This window comes from Mus caroli, chromosome 8 (assembly GCF_900094665.2).
Source record: "Mus caroli chromosome 8, CAROLI_EIJ_v1.1, whole genome shotgun sequence".
NCBI lineage: Eukaryota > Metazoa > Chordata > Mammalia > Rodentia > Muridae > Mus > Mus caroli.
In genome coordinates, this window is record NC_034577.1 from 80,109,713 (window position 1) to 80,132,258 (window position 22,546).

Here is a 22,546-nt window from a genome sequence, read left to right on the forward strand (position 1 = left end):
TGTGCCCTGATGCATAGATGCTTTGCAGCTGCCCACGTGGCTCAGCTGAACTCCCATGACTATGACCAGCAATAGAGAGGGCTTCATCTGCCTGTTACTCACCATGGAAGGAGAGCCTGGCCAACATTGAGCAGCCCAGGAGAGCAAGGACCCTGTCTGCCCTTTCAGACCCTTGGAAGGACCCTGGACCCAGTACCCACCAGGGACTCTCCTGCCATTCCCAGTGCCATGGCCCAAGCCCACCCACACTAGGGCAGGGTTATGGCTGTGCATGGCAAGCTGCCAAGGGCAGATGCTTCTGAGCCCTAGCCATACACCTGCTGGGCCTAGGTTGCGGCATCCCTCTATGCTCCTGGCCAGGGGAGAAAACTGGTTCCTGAATGTCATCTTTGTCTTTCTGTTGGTCAAGCCCATTGCCTCTTGGCTGCTAGAGAGCTAGCTGTTTAAGGGAGGGGAAGGGGCCTTGTGAGGCGTGAAGATGAAAAGGAGTCTCTGGCCATCCCAGGAGAGGAGGGCTTTGGCTCCTGGGTTGTTCTGTAAAGCTACCCCTAATCCCGAGTCTTAGCCGCCTTAACTGGCCAGCTGGGACCGGAGCAGGAGATTAGGGCTGGCTTGGCGTGCAGGGCTGTGAGCTCCTTTTGAACTTGGGAAAGAACAAAGTAAACATCAGAGGTTCCAAGCTGACCGCAGGCCTGTGTGGCAGGGTGTGGAAAGCAGAGGGACCCTCCTTCTGGAGATCCAGAAGCAGCTAAGCACAGGAGGGCCAAACCCCTTGTACACTTCTGAGGTCTGTGCTCTGAGTGCATGTGAGTCAGTACTGGTGTGGTGGGCAGGCCCAGGATGCATCCAAGGGGGTCCTTCATGGGCTCCCCTGACTTATGATGAGTATCCCTATGCCCAGGGCGCACCCCAGCCTTCTGGCTCACTTCTGGCTCAGGGACTCCAAGCAGTGTCTCTACTGACCCCAGTGCCCAGTTGGTATCTGCTGCAGAAACCTAGTTTTGTAGAACCTAGCAGGCCATTGTCCCACCTAGTAAGGCTGTCAAGGCTACCAAAGTATATGACCCCTCTCATTGGGCCAGGCTCCCTCCAGGCCTTGCAAACAGAGCCCACTAGAGCTTGGTATCTGGCTAAAGAGAAGCCTGAGTAAAAGGAAGAAACTCTGGGTCCAGGGCATTTGGTTGAGGGTGCCAGCAACAGTGTCAACAGGCCAGATCCCCCCTCCCCCTGGAGTTCCCGGAGATTGGACCACCAACCAAAGAATATACATGGAGCCACCTAGCTATTGGGGACTGGAGACTGGAGTAGGAGGGGAAGGGCTTCTCAAGGAACGGCTTCAGGCGGTTCCACTCACTCCTCTAGGGCAGGCCCGTGGGCAAGGCTAGCTGGCAGTGCCTGAGGTCTGAGGGGGCCTCTGGGGAGCAGCAGGTGGCTGCCCTGGCTCCTCTTCCTGCTTGAGCTCCCCACAAGCTCTGCAGTCACACCTCAGTCCCCAGCGCCTCTAAGCCCTTTCCAGTGAGTGAACATGGCTTGGTGTCTTCCCTTCTGCTGTCCACGGAAGTGTCGCATAGACAGTGGAGGTTGTGGCTCTGCTGTGCCAGGGAGGTTTAGCTGTTTCCCCAGTGGTCAGGTTAGAAAGCTAATCTCCTTCATGGCCTTTCACACTGGGGAAGGACAGGGGCAAAGTGGATGAACCACAGCGGACTCTTACAGCTCTCTCTTTGTCCAGGGTCCCTGCCTTCACTCACGCTGTCCCTCACTTCACTTCAGGCCCCAGAGCGTGAGGACCAGACACTATTGGTAGACAGTTACCTCCTTTGCCTGTTTCCCCTTTGCCTGTTCCCTCTCAGTCACAAGTGTCTCTAAAGCAGAATCCTGGGACATGGGCCCAGGAGTGGCGTGTGGGAGGGCAGTGTGCATATTTGGAGGCGAGCCGGGAATGTTTGGGGGCTCTGCTGGCCAGATCACTGCTGCTGGGAGGTGGCCTTGGTTCCCTGAAAAGCATAGGCTCACAGCACACACTCCTTAAGCCAGGATTCCGGGCTCTTTCAGATGTTCAACCAAACTTGTTTGAACTTGAGGCTCTTGAAATTGAAAATTCTCTGATAGGATTGCCTAAAAAGGCCTGGCAGGATCTAGGAATGTAGCTGGCCACACCGTGCAAGCAGATGTGTGCGCACGTGCACGCACACCCTCATCCTCTCCTTCTCCATCTCTTTCTGTCCTCTGTCCCTGAAAGTCTGAGATGAGGTTTTGGGGAGCATCAGGAATGTCTACCCATGAAAGGGTACATTAGTGACATCCCTGGCTTCTTTCCTGTCAGGGAGGATCACTTGGCCCAACTTCCCTCTCATCTAAATTTGAGCAGACACAAAACTCCACCCCTAAGCTCTCTCCCCTTTGAATGCGGAATGTGTGGGGCTGTCTCAAGCAAGGCATGGCTTCTGGGTCATGGGATTCTTTGCAGAAATTCTGCTCTCACTTTTATAACCAGGAAAACTCTAGGCTTGTGAGACCTGACTATAGTGTAATGGTGTAGGTAGATAGAGGCTGTGAAAAATACATCCCTTTTCTTTCTTTTCCTTTCTTTTCTCTTCTCTTCTCTTCTCTTCTCTTCTCTTCTCTTCTCTTCTCTTCTCTTCTCTTCTCTTCTTTTTCCTTTTTTTTTAAAGACAGAGTCTTGATTCCGTAGCCTGGCGAGGTTGGGGTGGAGGGCTCAGATTCACAGTCCTGCTTGGCCTCCCTGTCCTGGCATGACATGAGTGTGCCACCACATCCAGCTTTCCATGTAGTGTCTAAAGCTTCATTCCCAATGTTGTGAAATGCAAATGGTGATGCTCGTACGCTGTGTTAGCAAGGACTTAATGAGACAACACGTGTACCTGCCAACTTGACTGGCAGTGCCATGCTGGCACATCTGTGCATCTCTGGAGCCTTTTTCCTCCTGAGGCCTGTGCCAATCATGCAAGAAACCATTTGGCCTGGAATGCACACACGATCTTTCTCCTCGTGGCCGCAGATTTACCCTCCTAATTATTTTTGGCATAGGCTAATATTAAAATCCATCTGCATTCCCCCTGACAGCTGCTCGCTGGAGGCTTGTAGGCCCAGAAACAGCCTGGCAAGCCACCCTCAGACCAGAATATTTGTCACAGATATCTTTGTGTGGACAGTTGCAGGGGATCAGGAGCATGTTAGGGCGTGTATCCAGATTTCAGCACAGAAACCTCAGCTTGTACCCAGTCTTCTATCGTGTCTGCTTGGAAACTTGCTGGCTCTCCAGGTAGAAAAGGCACGTGTCACACTCTTGATGGTCATTTCTGCACTTTACCTGGATCTTTACTGCCTTGGTCATAACCTGGTTTCCAGCTTCTTGCTTTTATACAAGCTTGCTGTTAACTAGGCTCTTGTGAGTTGTGTTAAAATAAGCTAGCATTGGCTACTGTCCCCTGAGTTTGAATTTTTGCTCTGAATTTCAACCATTTCCTTCTACACTAGGTCCCCAAGTTGCTTAAGCCAGGACTAACAGCATCTGTCTGTCTTAGCTTACCAATACCTGTGTGTAGGACGTGGCGCAGCTGGGTTCATACTTATGAGAACCCTCCTCTGTAGAGATGAATAGATGCACCAGCCCCACGCAGCTAGCGGGGACTAGCCTCCAGAAAGTTAGAGTTCTGTCTGTGCAGATATGGAGCCTGCTGTGAGGTAGGTCATCAGAGGGCCCCATCTGGGACTGAGCAGGATAGGCTGCCAGATTGAATGGAGGTAGACCGGGTCCTAACAGCATGGATGCATTTGTACCAATTACGAGACACAGCTCAGTACTCCTCCTTCCACACCTGCCTCTCATGCACGTGAGAAATGTCAGAAATAATACGCTGCACGTAACTCTGGTGCCACACGCGTGACACTTCTGGAACTGAACAGTGTGCTTCTCAAAGCCTCTCTCCCAGCAACTTCAGATGACCCCCAAGTGACCCTAGCCATGGGGCAAGAGCCCTAGGTGAGCATGCGCCTTGCAGCTTCGGATGGAGCTGCTGTATAAGGAGGGCCCACTTGGCTTCCAAGTCCTCTTCTCCCCCTGCTGTTTGGATGGCGCCAGCTGTCAGTGCTCAGGCTGGGTGGGCTGTGCCAGGCTGCTCTCTAGGTCACTGCTGTTTGCCAGGGTAAACAGTCCCCAGAAAGTGATGGGGACCTCTCACAGCATGTGATCCCAGGCGTGCCTCCTATTGGCCCTGGGATGCTTTGGGAATCCAGGTTCTAGTCACAGCTGCCCCTTTTCCCTGGTTCCCAAGTCTCTTCCCTTTCTCTTCCTCCTCCTCCTCCTCTTCCTCCTCCTTCATTCTCTTCCTCCTCCTCTCCTTTTTTTAAACTGGGGGAGGGGAGAGGGAAAGAGGCTGTCTTTGATCTCAGCGGAGGAAAGAAGTCTGTTCTGTTCGGGCTTTTGGCTAACACAACAAACAGTGTTTAAAATTTAACTTTGCTTAATTAATTAGTAATTCTGTTTAATGCTGTCTGATCTCCCTCCAAAAGGTATTTTGAAGCTTGAGAAAGGAACTTCAAAGGGAGCCGGGTGAAGATGGTCAAGTAATGCATTTAATCTGGCAGTGGCTGGGGGGTGGAGAGCAGCCAGGCTGGAGCTGATGCTTACAGAGACTCTTCTGCTAAGTCAGCCAGCCAGCACCGCTTGCTCGCCATGGCCTCCGTGTGAGATGGACAGAGAGCAGGAGCCCTACAGCACAGCCCCTCACCGTCTTCTGGGCTAAGAAGCAATTTTAAGGACGTAGAAATGACATTTTCTCCCTCTGTGGCCACTCTGAATGGTTGAGCAGGTTGGGTCTCGCACAGGGTTTCCAGTTAGCTGAACAGTCAGTCACAGGTAACTTCCAGGCTGTGCCCTATCGAGCAAGCATTCACCTGCGAAGGATAGGAGGGCTGCCTTCACATAAGCAATACACGAAGGGCCAGACGGTTCCTAGCTGTGGTGACTTGATACAGCTCTCCTGTGTGCAGCAGAAGCAGCCAGGGACTAGTACGTGTGACATGTCTCATTAAACTTCACTTGGAAAGCCGGGCTGCAGGCCCAGCAGCTCTCAAGGCCTCCTGGCATCCTGTTCTTCATCGCCCAGACATGCTTCTTAGGCACTGGAACATCTTACTGCGTTCCTTCCTCTGCTCCCTTTTCTGTGCTTCCCGTTCTCCCGTCTCCCTGACCATGCACCGTGCTGTGGCTCTCCCTGGCAGCTGGAGTCTGCTCAGGGTGCCTTTGAAAGATGTCTCAGACTGGCAGCTGGTGAAGCAGGGACAAGCATCCGAGTGAAGACTTGGCCACCAGAGCCTTCCTTGGCAGCATGGCATCCTTCTGATCCCTGGGTAGATGACTTGGGTGGCCTGCAGTGAGCAGCATTTGCTGCCAAGCCCTGATGCCAGGGGCCGTAGCCAGGTGGAGATGCTCTGCTCAGCTGTTGGGCTACAATATAGGTTGCCTTGGTTTGCTTTGGAGAAGTCATCTGCAGATCCTGTGCCAGCTGCCAGAATCCTAGCCCTTGGCTCTGACCCTACGAATTCATGGCTTTCTGTGGGTTCTCTGCCACCTCTTCCTGCACTTGATCAGGGGACAGTAGGGGTGAAAGGTCTTCTTTGATAAGGCACAGGGTGTCAAGGAGTCTTACCCTGGCAGCATGTCTTCCAGGCTTACTGTTTATTTCTGCCCTGTCCAGGCTGGGGTGCTCTGAATATTCACTAACTTGGCCACGGGGGGTATCCTGGAGGCTTGATGAGCTAGGACATCATGATGGACCAGCAGGGGAAGAGAGGACAGTCTAAGCCACTCAGTTCTCTAGAGAGTAAACATGAGGAAAGAAAGAGGGGGTGATGTCCACCTCGGGTGAGGAAAAAGGAAGGGGTGGGGGAGGATCCGAAGGAAGACAGGCTCTCTAGCATGGCAGCAAGAGCGCTCACTCCAGAGGAGAGAACGGAACAGCGGTTCCTTGTCTTTGGGCTTATCAAGTGGAACATGAAAGGCAACATTGAACCTGGAGGTGCTTGTCTGATAACTTCCCTTTGAACTTGAAGTCGGGTTTCGATAAACCTGGCCAGCTCACATCAGCAGGACTTCTGCAGAGCCAGGCAGTGGCTTTGAAGATGGAACTAGGCTTTGTTTTGCTTTCTGCTTCCCCTTCTCTCTCTGGGAGGGTGGGGGGGAGGAGTCTGCAGGCTGTGATGTCTCTATAGTTCCTACACAGGGGGAGAGTGGAGCAAGGGAGATTGTTCACACCTGGGCTACAGGCAGGGGCTGGGGGACAGTCAGCACTTATTGAGCACTTGCTGAATACCCACCATAGTATCTGACCAGCAGTCTCCTCACAGACCCCTCCTGGAACTTTGAGGATGCTGTCTACTGAGAACCAATATCCCTGTGAGGGAGATACCACCTCTCCTCCACTATACAGACTCTTAAAGATGCCTAGATTGGAAGAGTAGGAGCACCAAATGCCACTCTCTCCCATGATGCTCCTGTGCAGTCCAGCTGTGTCTATGGGACATGCTGGTGACAAGTAAAGTCAGGGCCTCAACAGAGCTCCCTGGTTCAAGGAGTAGCAGGAGGACCACCTTTCCCCAAGGCCTGAATGGCAAAGCCATACCTTGTGCCCTGTCTGGACTCATGGTAGCATCTATGGCCCAGTGGGCACTGAATAGATTTAGTAGTCGGTGCTTGACTGTCTCTGAGTCCCTGGCCAGTTATTAGCCTGGCCTTCCTGGATTCGGGGTCCGCCAGAGGAGGGTGTCTGACCAATAGGATCAGAGCAGGACAGTTAGGGATGGAATAGAAAGTACTTGGGACTGGTGGCCTCCCTGACAGTAAGGATGCCGGTCCCCAGGAGCTTTCTGAGGAGGTGGCCCTTCTAGTTATGTGCTCCTTTGGCTTTACTTTGCAATAACAGACCGTTCCACAGTCAGCACCCTTGAAGACGTTAGGGAGCTGTGTCCTCTCTGGCATCGTGGGCTGGAGGCCCTGCGGGTCCTAGCTGTGCTGATACAGGAAGAGAGAGAAGAGAGAAGCTCCCTGGGGAATTAACTACTGCCCCAGGTCTGTCTGTAGCTGCTCAAGTCTCTGGGAACCTAGACTGTTCCTGTGCCTTGGTTTTTCCATCTAGAAAATGGAGCTAATAGTAGTAACTGCTTCAAAAGGTCCCAGTGAAGACACAATTCATAGCCCAGTGATGAGGGCTATGGGACCCGGTACTATACGAGCCTGTTGCCCAGGCTGTGAACACTGGTTCCAGGGTACCATATGAACTGCTGCAGATAGCTGCCAGGAAGAGAGTTCTGACCTGGAGAATATGAACTAAGAAAGGCGGTGTGCCCCTCCCCCACTGAACTCCCCACCCCCAGCCGTTGCTCTTGGGTGCTCATCGCAGTACTGGGATATATGGATCGAATGAGGTGGGGACAGAGCCCCAGTGTCCAGGCTGTGCCTCCTGTCACCAGGATCCTAACCTCCCAAGACAGTTCAGTCTGGTCAAGCCGTCTCAGGTCTCCTTACTGTCTTCCAGGCATGCCAGCCTCTTAGGTCAGGGGCCCTCCGCCATTGGTTTCCCTACAAAATAGAACAACAACAAAGTCACTGTACGGGGCGTTTGAGGAGGGAAGAGGTGGGAGCATCTTCTAGGACAGTACACTGGAGCTTCTTTGTGTCATACAAGAAGGGTCATAGGATTCCTCTGGGACATTCTGTTACATGGTGGAAGCCATCACCTGGGCTCTGGGTCTAGGATGATGGGCCTACACTTCATACTCCTGCTCTGCTCCTGAAGGGCGGGCACACAGAAGACCATGTCCTTTGGCAGAGGGGAGAACTCCAGGTGAGCGGAGGCCAAGGGCAAGGGTCAGGGTGATTGCAATCCCTCAAGAGGCCAATGTCCTTCAACATGTGCACATAAACCCGCCCTCAGACTCTTCATTCAGTTCTCCCTCCGCTCTACCCACTAAGCACGTCTGCATCTCTGAGGGCGCCAGTGTTGGACTAGGAGGCAGCTAATACAGAAGGCTGTGGTCCCTGGGATCCCAAATACGTCTCTGTGTGCCCTACCCTGCTGAAGTGGTTGGTAGTCTCTGCAAAGTACTGAATCTGCCTATAGGCTACTTACCCAGCCTAGAAAGCTGGGGCCAAGTAGGAGTCTGAGAGGCTACAGAGAAACCTGAGTAACTGGTGTGACTGCACCTCAAAGGCTTTCTCCAGGACAGCCTGTGGCATCACCAGGCCAGAGAATGGAAGGATGTGGAGCACGGCCAATAGGCAGGGCAGGAGGGGCCAGCACTCTTGGCCTGAGGACACAGCACAGCCACCTGATCCCGACTTGTTCTTCTCTCCCTGTGCCTCCCCGCAGTGGCCCTGCCGCCTGAGAAGATGGACAGCCTAGGTAGTGGAGATGAGAAGAGAATAGAGAGACTGAGCGAATCCGGCCAGGCCTCCAAGAAGCAGCTCAAGTTTGAAGTGAGTTTCCTTCTGAGGGCTGTGACTTGACAGCAGTGTCCGGGAAGGGGGAAACGGAGGCCCATCTAAATGGGAGGAGTTCTCACCTCTTATGTGGATAATTGCTTCTGGGGGAGACCCTTCCTGCTGCCCCTGAGCCATGACACTTCAGCCACAGCTTCTCCACATGAGTGGTGGCCAGTACACATCACTAGGACCCCATGAGTGCACACGGGGAGATTGAACTCTGGTCCTTGGGCCTGTTTCCCTCTTATGGGATCTTCCGAGTCCTCAAAGCTTCCCTTTCACCTCCCCAGAGGCTGACCTGGGACATATGGGGTGTGTGTGGGGGGGTCTTCTATGGTATGTAAGAAGCTAAGGCAGGAGCCCTGGGCAGGGCCCCAGTTCTATCTGGGCCTCCATTTACAAACCACGTGAACAACACAAGGGGGGGGGGTGGCTATCCACTCATCCTCCTGCTCCTCTCAGGCACCAGGCACAGAGTGAGGGCTCAGAGTGAGGTCCAGATCAGCGGAGGATGCTGGCATCCCTTGCCCTCACTGCTTCACACCTTCCCTGTCCCTCCCTTTCGGAGGCCACAGGGCACAGCTCCACTGTTGGCACAAAGCTGTGAATTCAGGCCAAGGCCCTTCCCATTCCAGCCTTCCCTGGACTGTGGGTATCTGCTGGGGGTTCTGGGACCTTTTGGTGCTCCCATTCTACAGTAAATAGTGGGTTACCTTGCTTGGTAACCCCCGGTGCTAATGGAGCCCTGTTGCTTGCCAGGAGAACAACAGTAAAATAAGTATGGTTCCTGGTTCCTGCCCTTGAGCTGCGAGCAGTGTCGTCAAGGACAGACAAAATGACATAGCTAGCCAACGCAGTGTGTGGTGCTTATGTGCAGGTGTGTGTGTGTGTGTGTGTGTGTGTGTGTGTGTGTGTGTGTGTGTATGTGTTCACATCAAATACTCCTCAGGAGGGGTGGGTGCTTGGCAGGTGTCAGATTAGCATGTCACAGATGAGGGAAGGCTGGCTTTGAACTCAGCATGGTCCACTTGAGAATGAGAGGGAAGCAGCTTCGGGCTGCGGCCACTGCAAGCAGGAACCCCTTGTCTGCCATGCACACTCCAGTCAGCAGCTATTATCCCACGTGGTGCAGAGGCCTGTCTCCATGCTCTGTGAGCCGAGGCATGGGTGTCATTCCATTGTCCAGGTCACCTTGGGTCTTTGATGCCTGGCCCTGTAGCGAAGCGCTGCCCTCAGCAGACACTTGAGGTGGGAGTATGGGGACTGTCCCCATAACTTCAGGGGGCCTGGGAACTCTGAGCTGATGAATGGCCACATGGCAAAGGACATAATTATTCTGACGACTTTATGGGATAGAGGATGGAGATGACCACTTTCTGTCACTTATATGAGAGGAAAATGAAGCATCAGAAACACATCCCAGGAGGAGTCTGGGCAGACTCTGGAGTTTGACCTCTTCATGTCCCGCCTGCTGTTGCCCAGTTCGGTTGCTCGTCCTGAGGTCTTGCCTGGTGTCCCAAGTCATTGGTCCCTGTTGCCTTCCCAAAGCTTCTCAGCCCCAGTTGAAGCTTGCCTTGTAAGACCAGTCTCCTGTCTGAGTCCATGCGTCTCCTTTGTCTTTGAACACTAGAGATTACCTGTGCCCTGGGTCCTGTATGCCCTGCCCGGGCTCTGGCCTCTTTCCCTGGCTGATCATGTCTTAGTCTCCCTTCGCCAGGGTCAGGGATAGCCAGCAGTGCTCATGGCCTTACCAGGGGGTCCTCAGTGATGCTCTGGCTGACAGTTAAACAAGCCACATGTCTGTTTGTCCAGGAGCTGCAGTGTGATGTCTCTGTGGAGGAGGACAGCCGGCAAGAGTGGACTTTCACTCTATATGACTTCGACAACAATGGCAAAGTCACCCGTGAGGTGAGTGTGCTTCCTGCCCAGTGGCAGCCCTCAGGCACAGGGCTTGGCCTTAGCCTGAGTCTGCTGTCCCCTCATCCTGCCTGATAGGGGCAAGGCTAGGAAAGGACTTGTGGTGAAAGGTTGTTGGAAGTGTCCTGGCACCTCACAAAGACTGGGACTGGGGGTACCCCTCCAGGGAGAGGTGGCAGACAGTGGCAAAGTCCAAGGCCTTACCAGAGAGGACCCCAGGTTCCAGCCATTTCCCCCTGCGTCCTTCTCTCTGCAGTCCCAAAGCTCTAGCAGCCATCCTTGACTGCCTCCATGAGCCCCCAAGGCCACACAGAACAGGGGCAAGCAGTGACTACGGCTGGTCCCAGGCACCCTCTCCCCATTCAGAGTCCTCCCACAACCCCTCCCCAAGGCCCCTTCACCCTCTCTATGCCTCTGCCTCTGCACCAGGCGGAGCACTTAGCAGGGTCAGTTCTCCATGTGTCGCTCTGGCAATTGATGGGGCAGAAGTGAGCAGTGGTTTGGGAAACAGCTTCTCAGAGGGACAGCCCATGCAAAGCTGTCCTCAGCCAGGCAATGTGCTGCCCTAGGGAGGATTGCCTGTGCAGCTGATCCCTGGTTACTAACCGAAGGAGACCGGTTGTGGCCCCTTTGCAGAGTAGATATAGTAGGTACTTAAGGCCCTGCAAGAAACCCAGATTCCATCCGGGTGCCAGGAAAGCCTAGCCCGGCTCAGGCTTAGGCCTTCCCTCTGCCTCTCCAGGAGGCCTGCATTATGAGGCGAGGCCTATTAGAGATGGTGTTTGGCACCTGTGTGGAGATAGACGACCAGGTGGGTGGGCTTTGTGTCCTCTTGTAGCCCAGCATGTGGGCCTGCCAGTGACTCCAGAGGTATTGGTGCTTGGCCTCTGTATCTCCTTATCCCGTCCAGGGTGGGACAAGTATTAGGTTTTCCACAGCATAGATAGGAAGTCATCTTTACGTACTTGGAGGGAGATCTGGCTTACAAAGCATGCCTCTGTCACAGGCTGTAACTTAGGGGACATGAGAAACCAGTAGGAAGAGGAGCCTGTGGTACAGCCATAGTTCATCCCGTCCTAGGCAACAACAAGAGCAATGCGTTGTTGTCTCATGCATCTCTGAGTTTCAGTTCTGGGAGGCTTACTTCAAGTGTGGCTGAATCCAGAGGCTCAGTATGTGCAAGCAGGCCCAAGCCTTACCCATGGATGGTCCCTCTCCCATCTCTTCCTTCTGTGCAGACTCTTTATGGCACTGTCAGCTCTAGCCCAGATCCCTCCCTCTCAGGATTCCCTCCCATTCAGAATTTCCATACTCGGTCCAGAGCCAAATCTCATTGGCTTCCCGGCCAGCCAGCCTGAATGTCACAGGACAAACAGGACCATCTGTGTCATGCAAGCCACAGTGAAGATGGCCAGCCCTGGGTGGCTGCCCTCTTCCTTTCTTCCCAGCTCAGAGATGCTTAGGGGCGTCCTGTGTGCATCCCCTACTGCAAAGTCCTTGCAAGAAGAGACATGGACAGACACTCGTATCTCTTTTGCCACTTGTGTCCTTGGTGATGAGAGGAAGGAGCCAAAGGAAGGAAGGCTGTCCATGAGAGGTGGGCCTGTGTGGCCTGAAGTGAACATTTGGATTGTGTTTTCTTTCTGAAGAGCTGAGATCCTGGTTGAGTTAAGGCCCCTGTCTGGTGGGTCTCCTCAACTCTACCCACAAATGCCTTTTTTAAACCTGCAGTACCTATCTCTCCCTCTCTTCTCTGTAGTGTGAGTATACATGTTTTGGTGTGCTCAGGAAAACAGGTTTCTACCTTAACTGCATCTGCTGTCTGGAACCCATGTCTGGGCTAATCCTCCAGGTCTGAACTTGTGAACCTGGGCTCTCAATCACATAGGAAGCAGTTGTGGTGGTCACCTATGTCAGTCAGCTTTCTGTCACTGTAGCAAATACTGAGCTATTCAACTTACAGAGAGAACAGGCTTACTCCAGTTTGTTATCAGTTGGTTCTGTTGTTTTGGGCCCATGGCAAGTCAGCATAATCTGGCAGCTGTGCATGACAAAGCTAACCCTAACCCTAACCCTAACCCTAACCCTAACCCTAACCCTAACCCTAACCCTAACCCTAACCCTAACCCTAACCTGGAAAGGAGGCCAGAAAGAAGAGCAGACTAGGTCCCACAGTCCCCTTTGGGAACATGCCTCCAGTGACCTAAAGGCCCGCCACAAGGGCCTTTAAAAGTGTATTCCCTAAAAGCTCCCAATAGCTACCCCAAGACCACACCTTTCTTGCATTGGTTTAGAAACAAACTGTAGCAGCCCCCATTTCTGTGCCAGATGGTAGCAAAGCTGCCTCTTCAGCTCCTGAGCTATACAGCACTTGAAGAATGTTGTCAGTGGCCCTCAGTCTCCTTGTTTGTCACCTCCATCATGATGATGTCACCATCATCTCCTGAAGAAAGAACAGGTCTGAGAATGGATGGCATGGCTCTGCAGGGAGCCCAGGGAAGAACAGGGAGAAAAGGAGTCCTGTGTAGTCTCACCAGGAGGAACTGAGACAGCTGAGTGAGCAGGGGTGGTGAACAGTGGCGGCTGGGTCTCAAACTGCTGCCCTCCACAATCTGTCTCCACATCTCATGGTCTAGTCTTTCAGAGGCTTTTGCTAAAACCTAAATTAGTAGTCAGCATTGATGGTTTGGAATATTTCTCAGAAGACTCTGGCTTTCTGGGTCCCCCGAGTGGCCTCATCCTGTAGAGTCAGCCTAGAGCAATGTCCACCATGTTTCACAGGTACACCTATCCCCCACCCCACCATAGACCCTACATACGTTTTACCCATCACACATCAGCCTGGCTACGGCATAGCTGCAGTCACCTCTGCCTCAGCTGAGGGAAGGTAGAAGAGGGGCCCAGTATGTCAGAATTTATGAAGAATTGCTGGCCAAGATAACTGTTGAGTGTGCCTAGTGATACAGTGTTTTTTTTTTTTTAAGGAAGTGGCTGCCCCTCAGACAGCTGACTACAGATAGAGACCCAGAGCACAGAAGTCCTAGTAAGGGGTGCTTGTAACCCCGACCCCAGTCAGAAGTCTCTGAGGCTCCTCAGAGAACACTGCTGGAGGCCCCATTCCAGTTTAATAGGTAACAGGCCCAGATGACACACTTGGTCAGGTTTCTCACAGACCAGTTTGTCTTCAGTGCCGCTTACGTCACACTACCAAGGTGGAGGGACTTCCACAATAGAAAGTGACCTCCTCACATCCTGGAGACTGGAATTTAGGGCTGAGGTATCAGCCTGCATGGTTCTGGTGAGAACTCCCTTCCTAGTCAGTGGACAGCTGCCTTCTCCCAGGGAGAGAGCAAGTGAGTTCCAGGAGCCACAGAACAGCAGCACCTGTTCCCACATGCCCCTCCTCCGTCACCATCAGCAACCTCCCTCTCTCCATCGCTCACTGAATCCTGCTATGGTGTCCATGGGGATGCCTGCAGAGGAATGCAGGGGCATAGTCCAGTCGAGTGTAAGGACATAATCACATTTCTATTTCTCCCTCTAAGAGCACGGTATGTAGCTTCCCTGGGAGCCTCTCACCTAGGAGCGTTGAGAACTGGTTTGTAAACTCTTCCCTTACCTGGATAAGGCTATCTAGGGAGGTTCCACAGAGCCTGCTAAGGGTCCAGGGGCTCACAAGCCACCCTGAATTCATGAGTTTACCTCCTCTTTCCCCAGCTCTTCATTCCTTCTTCCTGGGGCTTTTTCCCCATGCCCACCATCTTGCCTCCAGCTCTCTTTGAAGGAGCTGGGGCCTTTAGCACAGCAGTGGTCCCCAGCTCTCAGGTTGCTGGTGGCAGGACACCGTGGCTAAAGTCTTCAGGGTGTCTGCTTCCTCCCAAACAGGACATTACCAGCTTGCTGCATACCATCTATGAAGTGGTTGACTCCTCTGTGAACCATTCCCCCACATCAAGCAAGACACTGCGGGTGAAGCTCACCGTGGCCCCTGACGGGAGTCAGAGTAAGAGGAGCGTCCTTTTCAACCATACCGGTAAGAGGGGCAGAGCAGTGCCCACTATGGGAAAGACGGGGAGGATCTAAGTCAGCCTGGGAGGGTGGGGAAAGACCCAGCTACCTAGACAGTTGCTTGGTGTTGGTGCACTGCAGGGCTTCAGCAAACCCTTGAAGGACTAGGCCTCTGGGGAGGGAGAGGGGACCGAATCACAGATGGAAGAAGGCCCAGTGTAAGCAAAGGCATAGAGTTGAGACTGGAGAGGATGCAGGCCAGGCTTAGGAGGGCAGCTTATGAATCTGGAGAGGTGAGTGGGACAGGCAACTAGTTTGCTCCTTGCTGGGCAACCCTGCTGCAGAGCTGTTGTGAACTACTTTGAGTGGCTTTTGAGGACACAATGCCAGGAAGCCCTGGCCGAGTTGGAGGAGGCACTGACGAGTCTCTTTTGGACTTCTGGGACTCAGATCTGCAGAGCACAAGGCCCCGAGCAGACACCAAACCCGCTGAGGAGCTGCGTGGCTGGGAGAAGAAGCAGCGAGCCCCACTCAGGTATGACATGCTGTGTGCCCGTGAACATGCATTGAGCGCCAGCTGGATATGTACATCTGAAGGACTTTGAGTAGCAGGTTCCATCCTGGGTCCTCCGCAGGGGCCGTGGATTTATTTCAGAAAGCACAGATTTACAAATCAGACTCTAAATTTACAAACAAAACAGGAAAAAAAAATCCAAACCCTAGATATAGCTCATCACTGTATTCCATATAAAAATTCTTTAGATTTTCTCCATGTGGTTTGGATTCAGCATGTATTGGGTATGCCTGATGTATTTCCACTGTAGATAGTTAGGGTAGCACCTTGGGGGTCTAACACACTGGGATTTCTACTGGGGAGTATGTGCATAGGCCATCACAGCAGAGGGACAAAAATTCCAAGCCTCCTGTCCCTTAAGATGGCCTGGCTGTTCAGTGGGCTATGGGAAACCTCCATTTGCAGGTTGCTCTCAGAATTGTGAGTAAGAGCTTATAGATCTGCAGTTATCTGTCCTGTTGTCACTTCTGCATACACAGAGGGAAGGAGGGATGTTTAAAGAAAAGTGCCTAACAGCAGCAGCAGGGCAGCAGGCAAGCGTGGGGATCTTCAACATCTGTGCCAAAGAAGGCATGGCCAGGGATCGGCTAGTCCTTCATGTGAGCGTGGATAAGACAGACCATGCTAAGTGGGCAGTGGGCTGGGTGGCAGGGTCCAGGCTGGCTGGAGATGGGTGGGGCTGGGGGCATTGAACAGACCTTGCAGTGGTGAGGCAGATTGTGGTAGGCACTGGGAAATGAAGGCACAGACAGGTTTCTGCCTCAGATCCCTTCTCCCAAGTCGCAGGAAATGTGAAGAAGTGATGACGCTGCCGGTTTGGCCTCATGGCTTCCCAGCCGGCCTCAGGGTCTGTGCCTTCCTACATAATGTCCTTTTTGTCACAGGTTCCAGGGTGACAGCCACCTGGAGCAGCCAGACTGCTACCACCATTGCGTGGATGAGAACATTGAGAGGAGAAACCACTACTTAGACCTGGCGGGGATAGAGAACTACACGTCTCAGTTTGGACCGGGTAAGGGGCCGCCGTGTGGGGCATAGTCTGGACACACAGTGCTTGGTGGTAGCCACTGATCCCTAAGGACTGGGGAGATAGGTAGCTTTCTACTGGACAGGTCAGAGGCTCGTCTCAGAGCCCCTAACCAAAGACTGAAGACATTTTCAAAAATCAAAGCAATACTTAGATAAAGCTGGGCAAAATCCAAGAGCAAGAGAAGGCTGAGAATCCAGCAAAAGCAGTAGCCCCGCTCAAGCCAGCCCAGCCCCGGGCCCACATCAGCCCCAGCCCCAGCCCCAGCCCCAGCCCCAGCCCCAGCCCCAGCCCCAGCCCCAGCCCCAGCCCCAGCCCCAGCCCCAGCCCCAGCCCCAGCCCCAGAGGCTGCTTGGTCCAGGAATGTGCTGCTCTGCCAGCTTCTGTGCCCCCTGACCTTGTGCCAGTCCTGCTTCCTCTTAATGTTGAGCTCTCTCTGAGTTCACCCTGCATTTCCCTTTATCTATTTAGAATGCTCCGCCCACCTCCTTTAGTCCCTTCCTTCTCTCTCCTCACCTCTCAGCAGATGGGAACATGTCTCTCCCTACAGGACTGCGAGAGCATTAGAGGGCTGGTAGCTCAGACAGAGAGGCGATGGTACCTGGTAACCCAGGGTAGCCCAGTGCACACAGTGGGTGCTCATGAAGTATCTGTTGGATTGGTTCCTAGGCTCCCCTTCGGTGGTCCAGAAGTCAGAGCTGCCCCCTCGAATCTCCAACCCCACTCGCTCTCGCTCCCACGAGCCAGAAGCCGCCCACATCCCACACCGGAGGCCCCAAGGTGTGGACCCAGGCTCCTTCCACCTCCTTGACACCCCATTTGCCAAGGCATCAGAGCTCCAGCAACGGCTCCGGGGCACTCAGGATGGGAGCAAGCACTTTGTGAGGTCCCCCAAGGCCCAGGGCAAGAACATGGGTATGGGCCACGGGGCCAGAGGTGCAAGAAGCAAGCCCCCACTGGTACCCACCACCCACACTGTCTCCCCCTCTGCCCATCTAGCCACCAGCCCAGCCCTCCTCCCCACCCTGGCACCCCTGGGGCACAAGAAACACAAGCATCGAGCCAAGGAGAGCCAGGCGAGCTGCCGGGGCCTGCAGGGCCCCCTGGCTGCAGGAGGCTCCACCGTCATGGGGCGGGAGCAGGTGAGGGAGCTGCCTGCCGTGGTGGTGTACGAGAGCCAGGCTGGGCAGGCCGTCCAGAGACATGAACACCATCACCACCACGAACACCACCACCATTACCACCACTTCTATCAGCCCTAGACCCCAGCAGGCTACCACGGGAAGGACCCAGCCCACACCCTAAGGCATTATTATTCTATTAATTATTGTTATTATGGCAATTATTGTTATTAATAATTATTGTTACTCCACTAATATTTAGCCAGCCTTCATGTAGAAGACATATGGAAACACAGAAGTAAACTTTAATTTATACGTCGTGGGGATCATGTAACTCACCCAAGGAGTGACTCTGGGTTTGGAAGGGTCCTTGGGCCACCCCAGCTGCAGGGTCTACACAGATCTCCCCAAACCACAGGAGCCCCGGGCTCAACTCCCCCACTTCAGTTCTTCCAGGAGAGCACCCTTGCCTAATCCAGCTTCGGAGACCCTCAAGAGCCCCAGAGGACAACAGCTGCTACCTCTCAGTGTTATCTGGTTCAACTTTGCCCTTAATTGATTGTAACACGCTACAGGAGATGTCAGTGGACTGCCATTGCGCCCTCTCTCCCCTTGTGTTCTGACACCTCAACCTAGACACCTTAGCTGTGTTTCCGGGAGTTACCGCCTCCCCTATCTAAAGGGAACTAGCCCTTGGCCCAAGCCAACCCTGTGCTTTCTTTTGTCCTTTGCCATGCACAGTGTGGAAGCGCCCTCTCTTCCTGTGCCCCCCGTTGGCTTTTGAAGGATGCACCTGTGTTTAAGGATTGTCCTTGTAGCCAGCCTTCTCAGTTTGGGAACAACTACAGAGAGAAGCAGCCACATTAAAAAAAAAAAAAAAAGCGTGGTTTCCCAAGATGGCACCATTGTGTGACGGAGGGTGTGAAACCTGAGTTCGCCGTCAGCAAATGGTTTGTGGCTAGGTAGATGCTGCCTGTCCGTGTCTCTGTATCTTTCTATAAATACACTCTCAGGTATCCTTTCTGGTGTGCAGAAATCACTGCCCTGCTCTATGGAAGCTCCTGTAACCCAGATGTACCCGTGTGGTTCCCAAAGGCTGCCTGTCCATCAGATGAAAACAGCCACCTCCGTCTCACTTCCTGGGGTCTGAAGTCTGTGGTTTTGGAGAGACCTGCTTGGGTAGAGAGATTTAGGGTGGAATGGAGGTGGCCACTGAGACACTGAGCAGCATCCTTGACAGAATAGGTTTTTATCAGACAAGGGTCCAGGGTACCAAAAAAGGTTTACTGTCAAATAGTTGGGGCCCCAACAAAACTCAGATTACACTCCCAGGTTTAATTATTTGAGGAGAGCTCGACAGGGATGGCTGCCAACACGGGAGCAAAGACTGGGAGGCAGCAGAACCCAGACCATCACTGAGCTACCACTGTACCTCCACACACGAAGGGTGAAGATCGAGAGGCACCTAGGAGCCATGGCATTCATTCAGAGAGCAGAGCAGGCTGTGTGAATGAATGAATGAATGAATGAATGAATGAATTTTTCCAGGGGATGAATGCCCCTATTCCCTCCCATGCCTGTTTCACATTGTTCTCTAGTAGCCTCAGCTGAAGGCCTTGAGAGGGGGTGGGACTTTTATTCTTGAGAGTCCAGAAAGAGTCTGACCCCAGAAGGAAGTCTGCCCGCCTGCCCGCCTGTCTCCTGAGTTTAGCACCGTTGGTAAGCATGTACTTTGCAGGTAGTGAGCATTCGTTGTTTTCATGGTGTTAATTTTCCTGATTGCTGGTGTGCTTGGGTCTGGTTGGTGCCATCCTCAGGGCATCACTGTGAGGAAGTAGGAGTCCTGGGAATGTGTCTGAGGCACAGAGAGGTCAAGAACCTGCTTGACACACATGGCAGATGGCAGTGCTGGGTCCTAGCCTTCAGGATCCCTAACACTGAAGGATATGAGCCCTAAGTTTTCCTCCTGGGAAGCTGGGTTTCTGTTTGGCTAGATTCCAACTCAGAGGAGACACTGCCCCCTACCATGTGACTGCAACCACACCAAATGGGCAAGGCATTGTGGGAGCTTGGCTTGAGATGACAGGATCCGGTATGAATGAAGGAGTTTTTGTCCTTGAGTCACCCTGTGTCGGCAGGCCCGAGCAACTGACATTCTGGGTCCAGGATCAGGAGGAAAGAATTTCTGGGAGACAAGAGCCTGATGAGGGAATTGTGATTGACTGGGCTTGGGGAAGGTAGTCACCTCTGGACCGATTACACAGATCATCTGGTATGTGACCACCTGCCTCAGGAGGCAAGGTCACTGCAATGAGGACAAGGGATAGGGGAACCAGCAAACACAAACAAAAACCAATGGCCTCCAGGGCCACAATTGCCATGGGCAGCTGCCTAGGGAGTGGAAGCCACTGGTTTTAGAACACAGATCCTCAGCCTGGGGAAGGAGGTCCCCTGCTGCTTCAGGATTTTGTTAGCTTCTTGCTCTCTTAAAAGTCACTTATAAAAATAGTACCACGTGCTCACCTGTAAGAGATCAAGGTAGCCCATAAAGGCTTAGAGTCAAAGGTAAGTCAGCAGGCTCCCATCTCCTGCTCAGTCTCCAGAAATCGACCCCAGCATCCATCCATGTCCAGATGCCCTCCCCTGTCCTCCCTCCAGGACCGTGAGCATGGTGTAGTGGTTGTAACACTGACTGGTGTCTGGCCATGGGTGCTCCAGGCCTGACTCCCCTTCCTCAAAGCATGCACTGCAAGTGAGGTGCTGTGCCTTGGTTTCCCCCTTGTGAGTCCTCCCCAGATGTTAGCTGTCTTCATTCCCAGAATAAAAGCGTTTTTATAGAATATCTCCCATTTAAATGTTTTACTCTAAAAAGCTTTTTTTTCCCCCAACACAGTGGGAAACAATTGTGTAACGGCAACCTTGCACTCACCCACCCAGAAGGTTTCAGATGCTGACATTGTGCTGTTTCTTTCTGATCTATTTTTAAGAGAGAAAACCCTGCAGATACTCGAAAGCCCCTCCCCACCCTGCTCTTTTATTTTTACCCAAGGATCAGCATCGTGTTCATTCTTGGGTTCTTTCTCTGCATCCCAGTGTACTTGGGGACCCCCTCCCCAGTCACTGAACTCTGCTTGCCTAGCAGCTGCTTAGCCCACTCTTGCGCAGAGACACTGTCATCTCCTGGCAGGCCTCTGGCTCATCTTCTCATCATTTGCTGGGGCATACTGCATAGAGGGTCCTTGTATGTAACTCATCTCGCTGTCTACTCACTAGACAGAAAGCAAGAGAAGGAAGGTGCCGGCCGGCACAGAACTGGTTTCAAGAGCAAGTGTTTGTTTCCCGTTTTTGAAGCTATTGTGAGTGACCCTGTAAAAGCAGGGGTAGCAAATAATTAGAAGGAGCATGAAGAAGAAAGAAAAGAGAGGGAGGAAGCTAAAAGAAACAGGGTTGGATCCTGTGTGTAGATGTGACCCAGTTCCTGGGCTCTGAGCACGCAGCCTCCCTGGGGCCTGGAGAAGTGTTAGTAGTTCTGTGGATTTAAGGCATCATGGTCTTGCAGCTTTGGGCACACATGTGCACAGCACTAGCTGCTTGGTGGAGGATGGATATCCACTGTGCTCTCACCTCCCCTGTCTGGGGAGCATCACACACCCAGCCATGCTAATTAGACATTTTGGCAAAGGAAATAGCCAGGACCTGTTTGGCTTTCTCCTTTCCCAGGCAGGCAGTCACCTCTCAGATTGCTACTGGGCCTGAAGATCAGCAACCAGAGAATTGGGAAGTGGGCTACCTGTCCAAAGCCATACTAATGAGCAGTCCCCACTACTACTGACCTGCCATGCATGCTTGGCTATGGATGCTACCCAGGACCCTCAGCTCCCTGTGAAGGTTAGGGCTGCCAGCCTCACGAGTGGCACCAAGGGACCGCACACCCCGGATTCTCCAAGACAAGCTTGCCCTTAGCCCAGGCTCACTCTTACAACCTGTCTCCTGGTGCTGCCCTTGACGCCAGTTCTTCTTAGGAGCTGGTGCTCTAAAATGTTTTTCCTGACAAATACTTTCCTTTGAAGGGCTTCCAATGCCCAGCATCTGTTCCCAAGGAGGAAGTGGCGGAGTCTAGCTTGTTCGGCTGACCCGCTGGGCAGTTTGCTCTCCCCGCAGCCTTCCAAGCAATAGAAGAAGCAATCCTGCTGCTACAGAGTCCATCAGCCTGGCAGCTACGAGTCACTCAGGCCTATGTCGCTCCTGATGTGACTTGGGCATAGGCCAGCCTGTCGATGTGTGGAAGCTTCATTCAGAATCACCCAGAGATGGTTTCACAGGCCAGGATTTTGGTCCCACCTTTTATGATGCTGATTTTGGGGTCGGGATGAAGCCCGAGCATTACAAACGCAAGATCCGAGATGGTATCCTACATAGGCAAGGCCATACTCTGGAGCCTTGCACCATCCCCTAGATGACTTCAGAAGGCCCTTTGAGAGAGATACCTGAGTTCTAGGACTGGAGAAGCCTGTTAATAGACTCTTAGGCCCGTCCTGGATTAGGGGCATAGGTGGCTTAGGGTTAGGGTATAGGGATAGTGGTTCTTAACAAGCTCCCACCTCTGGAGGTGGCGGTGTATCTGGCCCACAGGTCAGTCCAAAAACCCCAGAAGCCTGTGCCTCAAGGAGCATGCGTATTGAGGTAGGAGGGGAGCAAGAACAGAACCCCCTGGCCCTGCTCCAACAGGGGCCCCAAAACTCCACAGAAATCAGAACAAATGACTATAACTTCAGCAGAGGACCAGAGGGGGCTCTGCACCTCCATCTGTATAAGCCAAGTCTCTCTCCTCCCTGTGCTGCCATTGGCTCTGAGTAACCCACCCATACTCCATTATCACAAAACCATAGACTTTACAGAGAACTGGGCTAACTGAGACCCAGTGGCCCCAGTTGGTCCACATGTCATTGACATGGACAGTCTTTGCCCTTTGTCACTCGAGATTAGATCTGGCGTTGATAAGATGTGTGTGCAGTCTTAAAACCCCCTCATCCTGATTTCTGCACTTAGCCATGGGACCCGGGGCCAATGTTAGCTCGGCAGCCTAGAACTCAGTGTGACTGCTACATTGTTTCCAAGTCTATGGCTGCTCGGCCACTCACTGTGAGAGCCTGCTTTGGAAATCACATTTGGGCAGACCCCTCTCTACAGTTAGAAAGGTAGATGGGGAAGCCATTTGGGGTCTAGTTCTCAGAGTGAGAAGCAGAGAAGGTCAAAGACCTTAGAGGCCCACAGCACTGAAAGAGAGTGATATTAGTGACATCAGGCATCAGCTCCCCTTCACCAGAGTACTGATGCCCGATGTCACTAACGTCACTCTTCTCTTGGTATTTCTGAAAGCAGAATTCGGGTGTGTT

At 52.9% G+C, this 22,546-nt stretch overlaps 1 protein-coding gene across 1 annotated transcript in view; it reads left to right on the forward strand.

Moving 5' to 3' along the window:
- Positions 1–19,990, forward strand: part of Nkd1 (NKD inhibitor of WNT signaling pathway 1) — a 73,693-nt gene extending 53,703 nt beyond the window's left edge. Inside the window, exons 5-10 of the mRNA XM_021170100.2 lie at positions 8,391–8,497; positions 10,316–10,411; positions 14,306–14,453; positions 14,879–14,963; positions 15,887–16,014; positions 16,699–19,990. Of these exons, the coding sequence (XP_021025759.1) occupies positions 8,391–8,497; positions 10,316–10,411; positions 14,306–14,453; positions 14,879–14,963; positions 15,887–16,014; positions 16,699–17,291 (1,157 nt within the window). The 3' untranslated portion in view covers positions 17,292–19,990. The remainder of the gene's footprint in view (positions 1–8,390; positions 8,498–10,315; positions 10,412–14,305; positions 14,454–14,878; positions 14,964–15,886; positions 16,015–16,698) is intronic.
- The last annotated feature ends 2,556 nt before the right edge of the window (positions 19,991–22,546 follow it).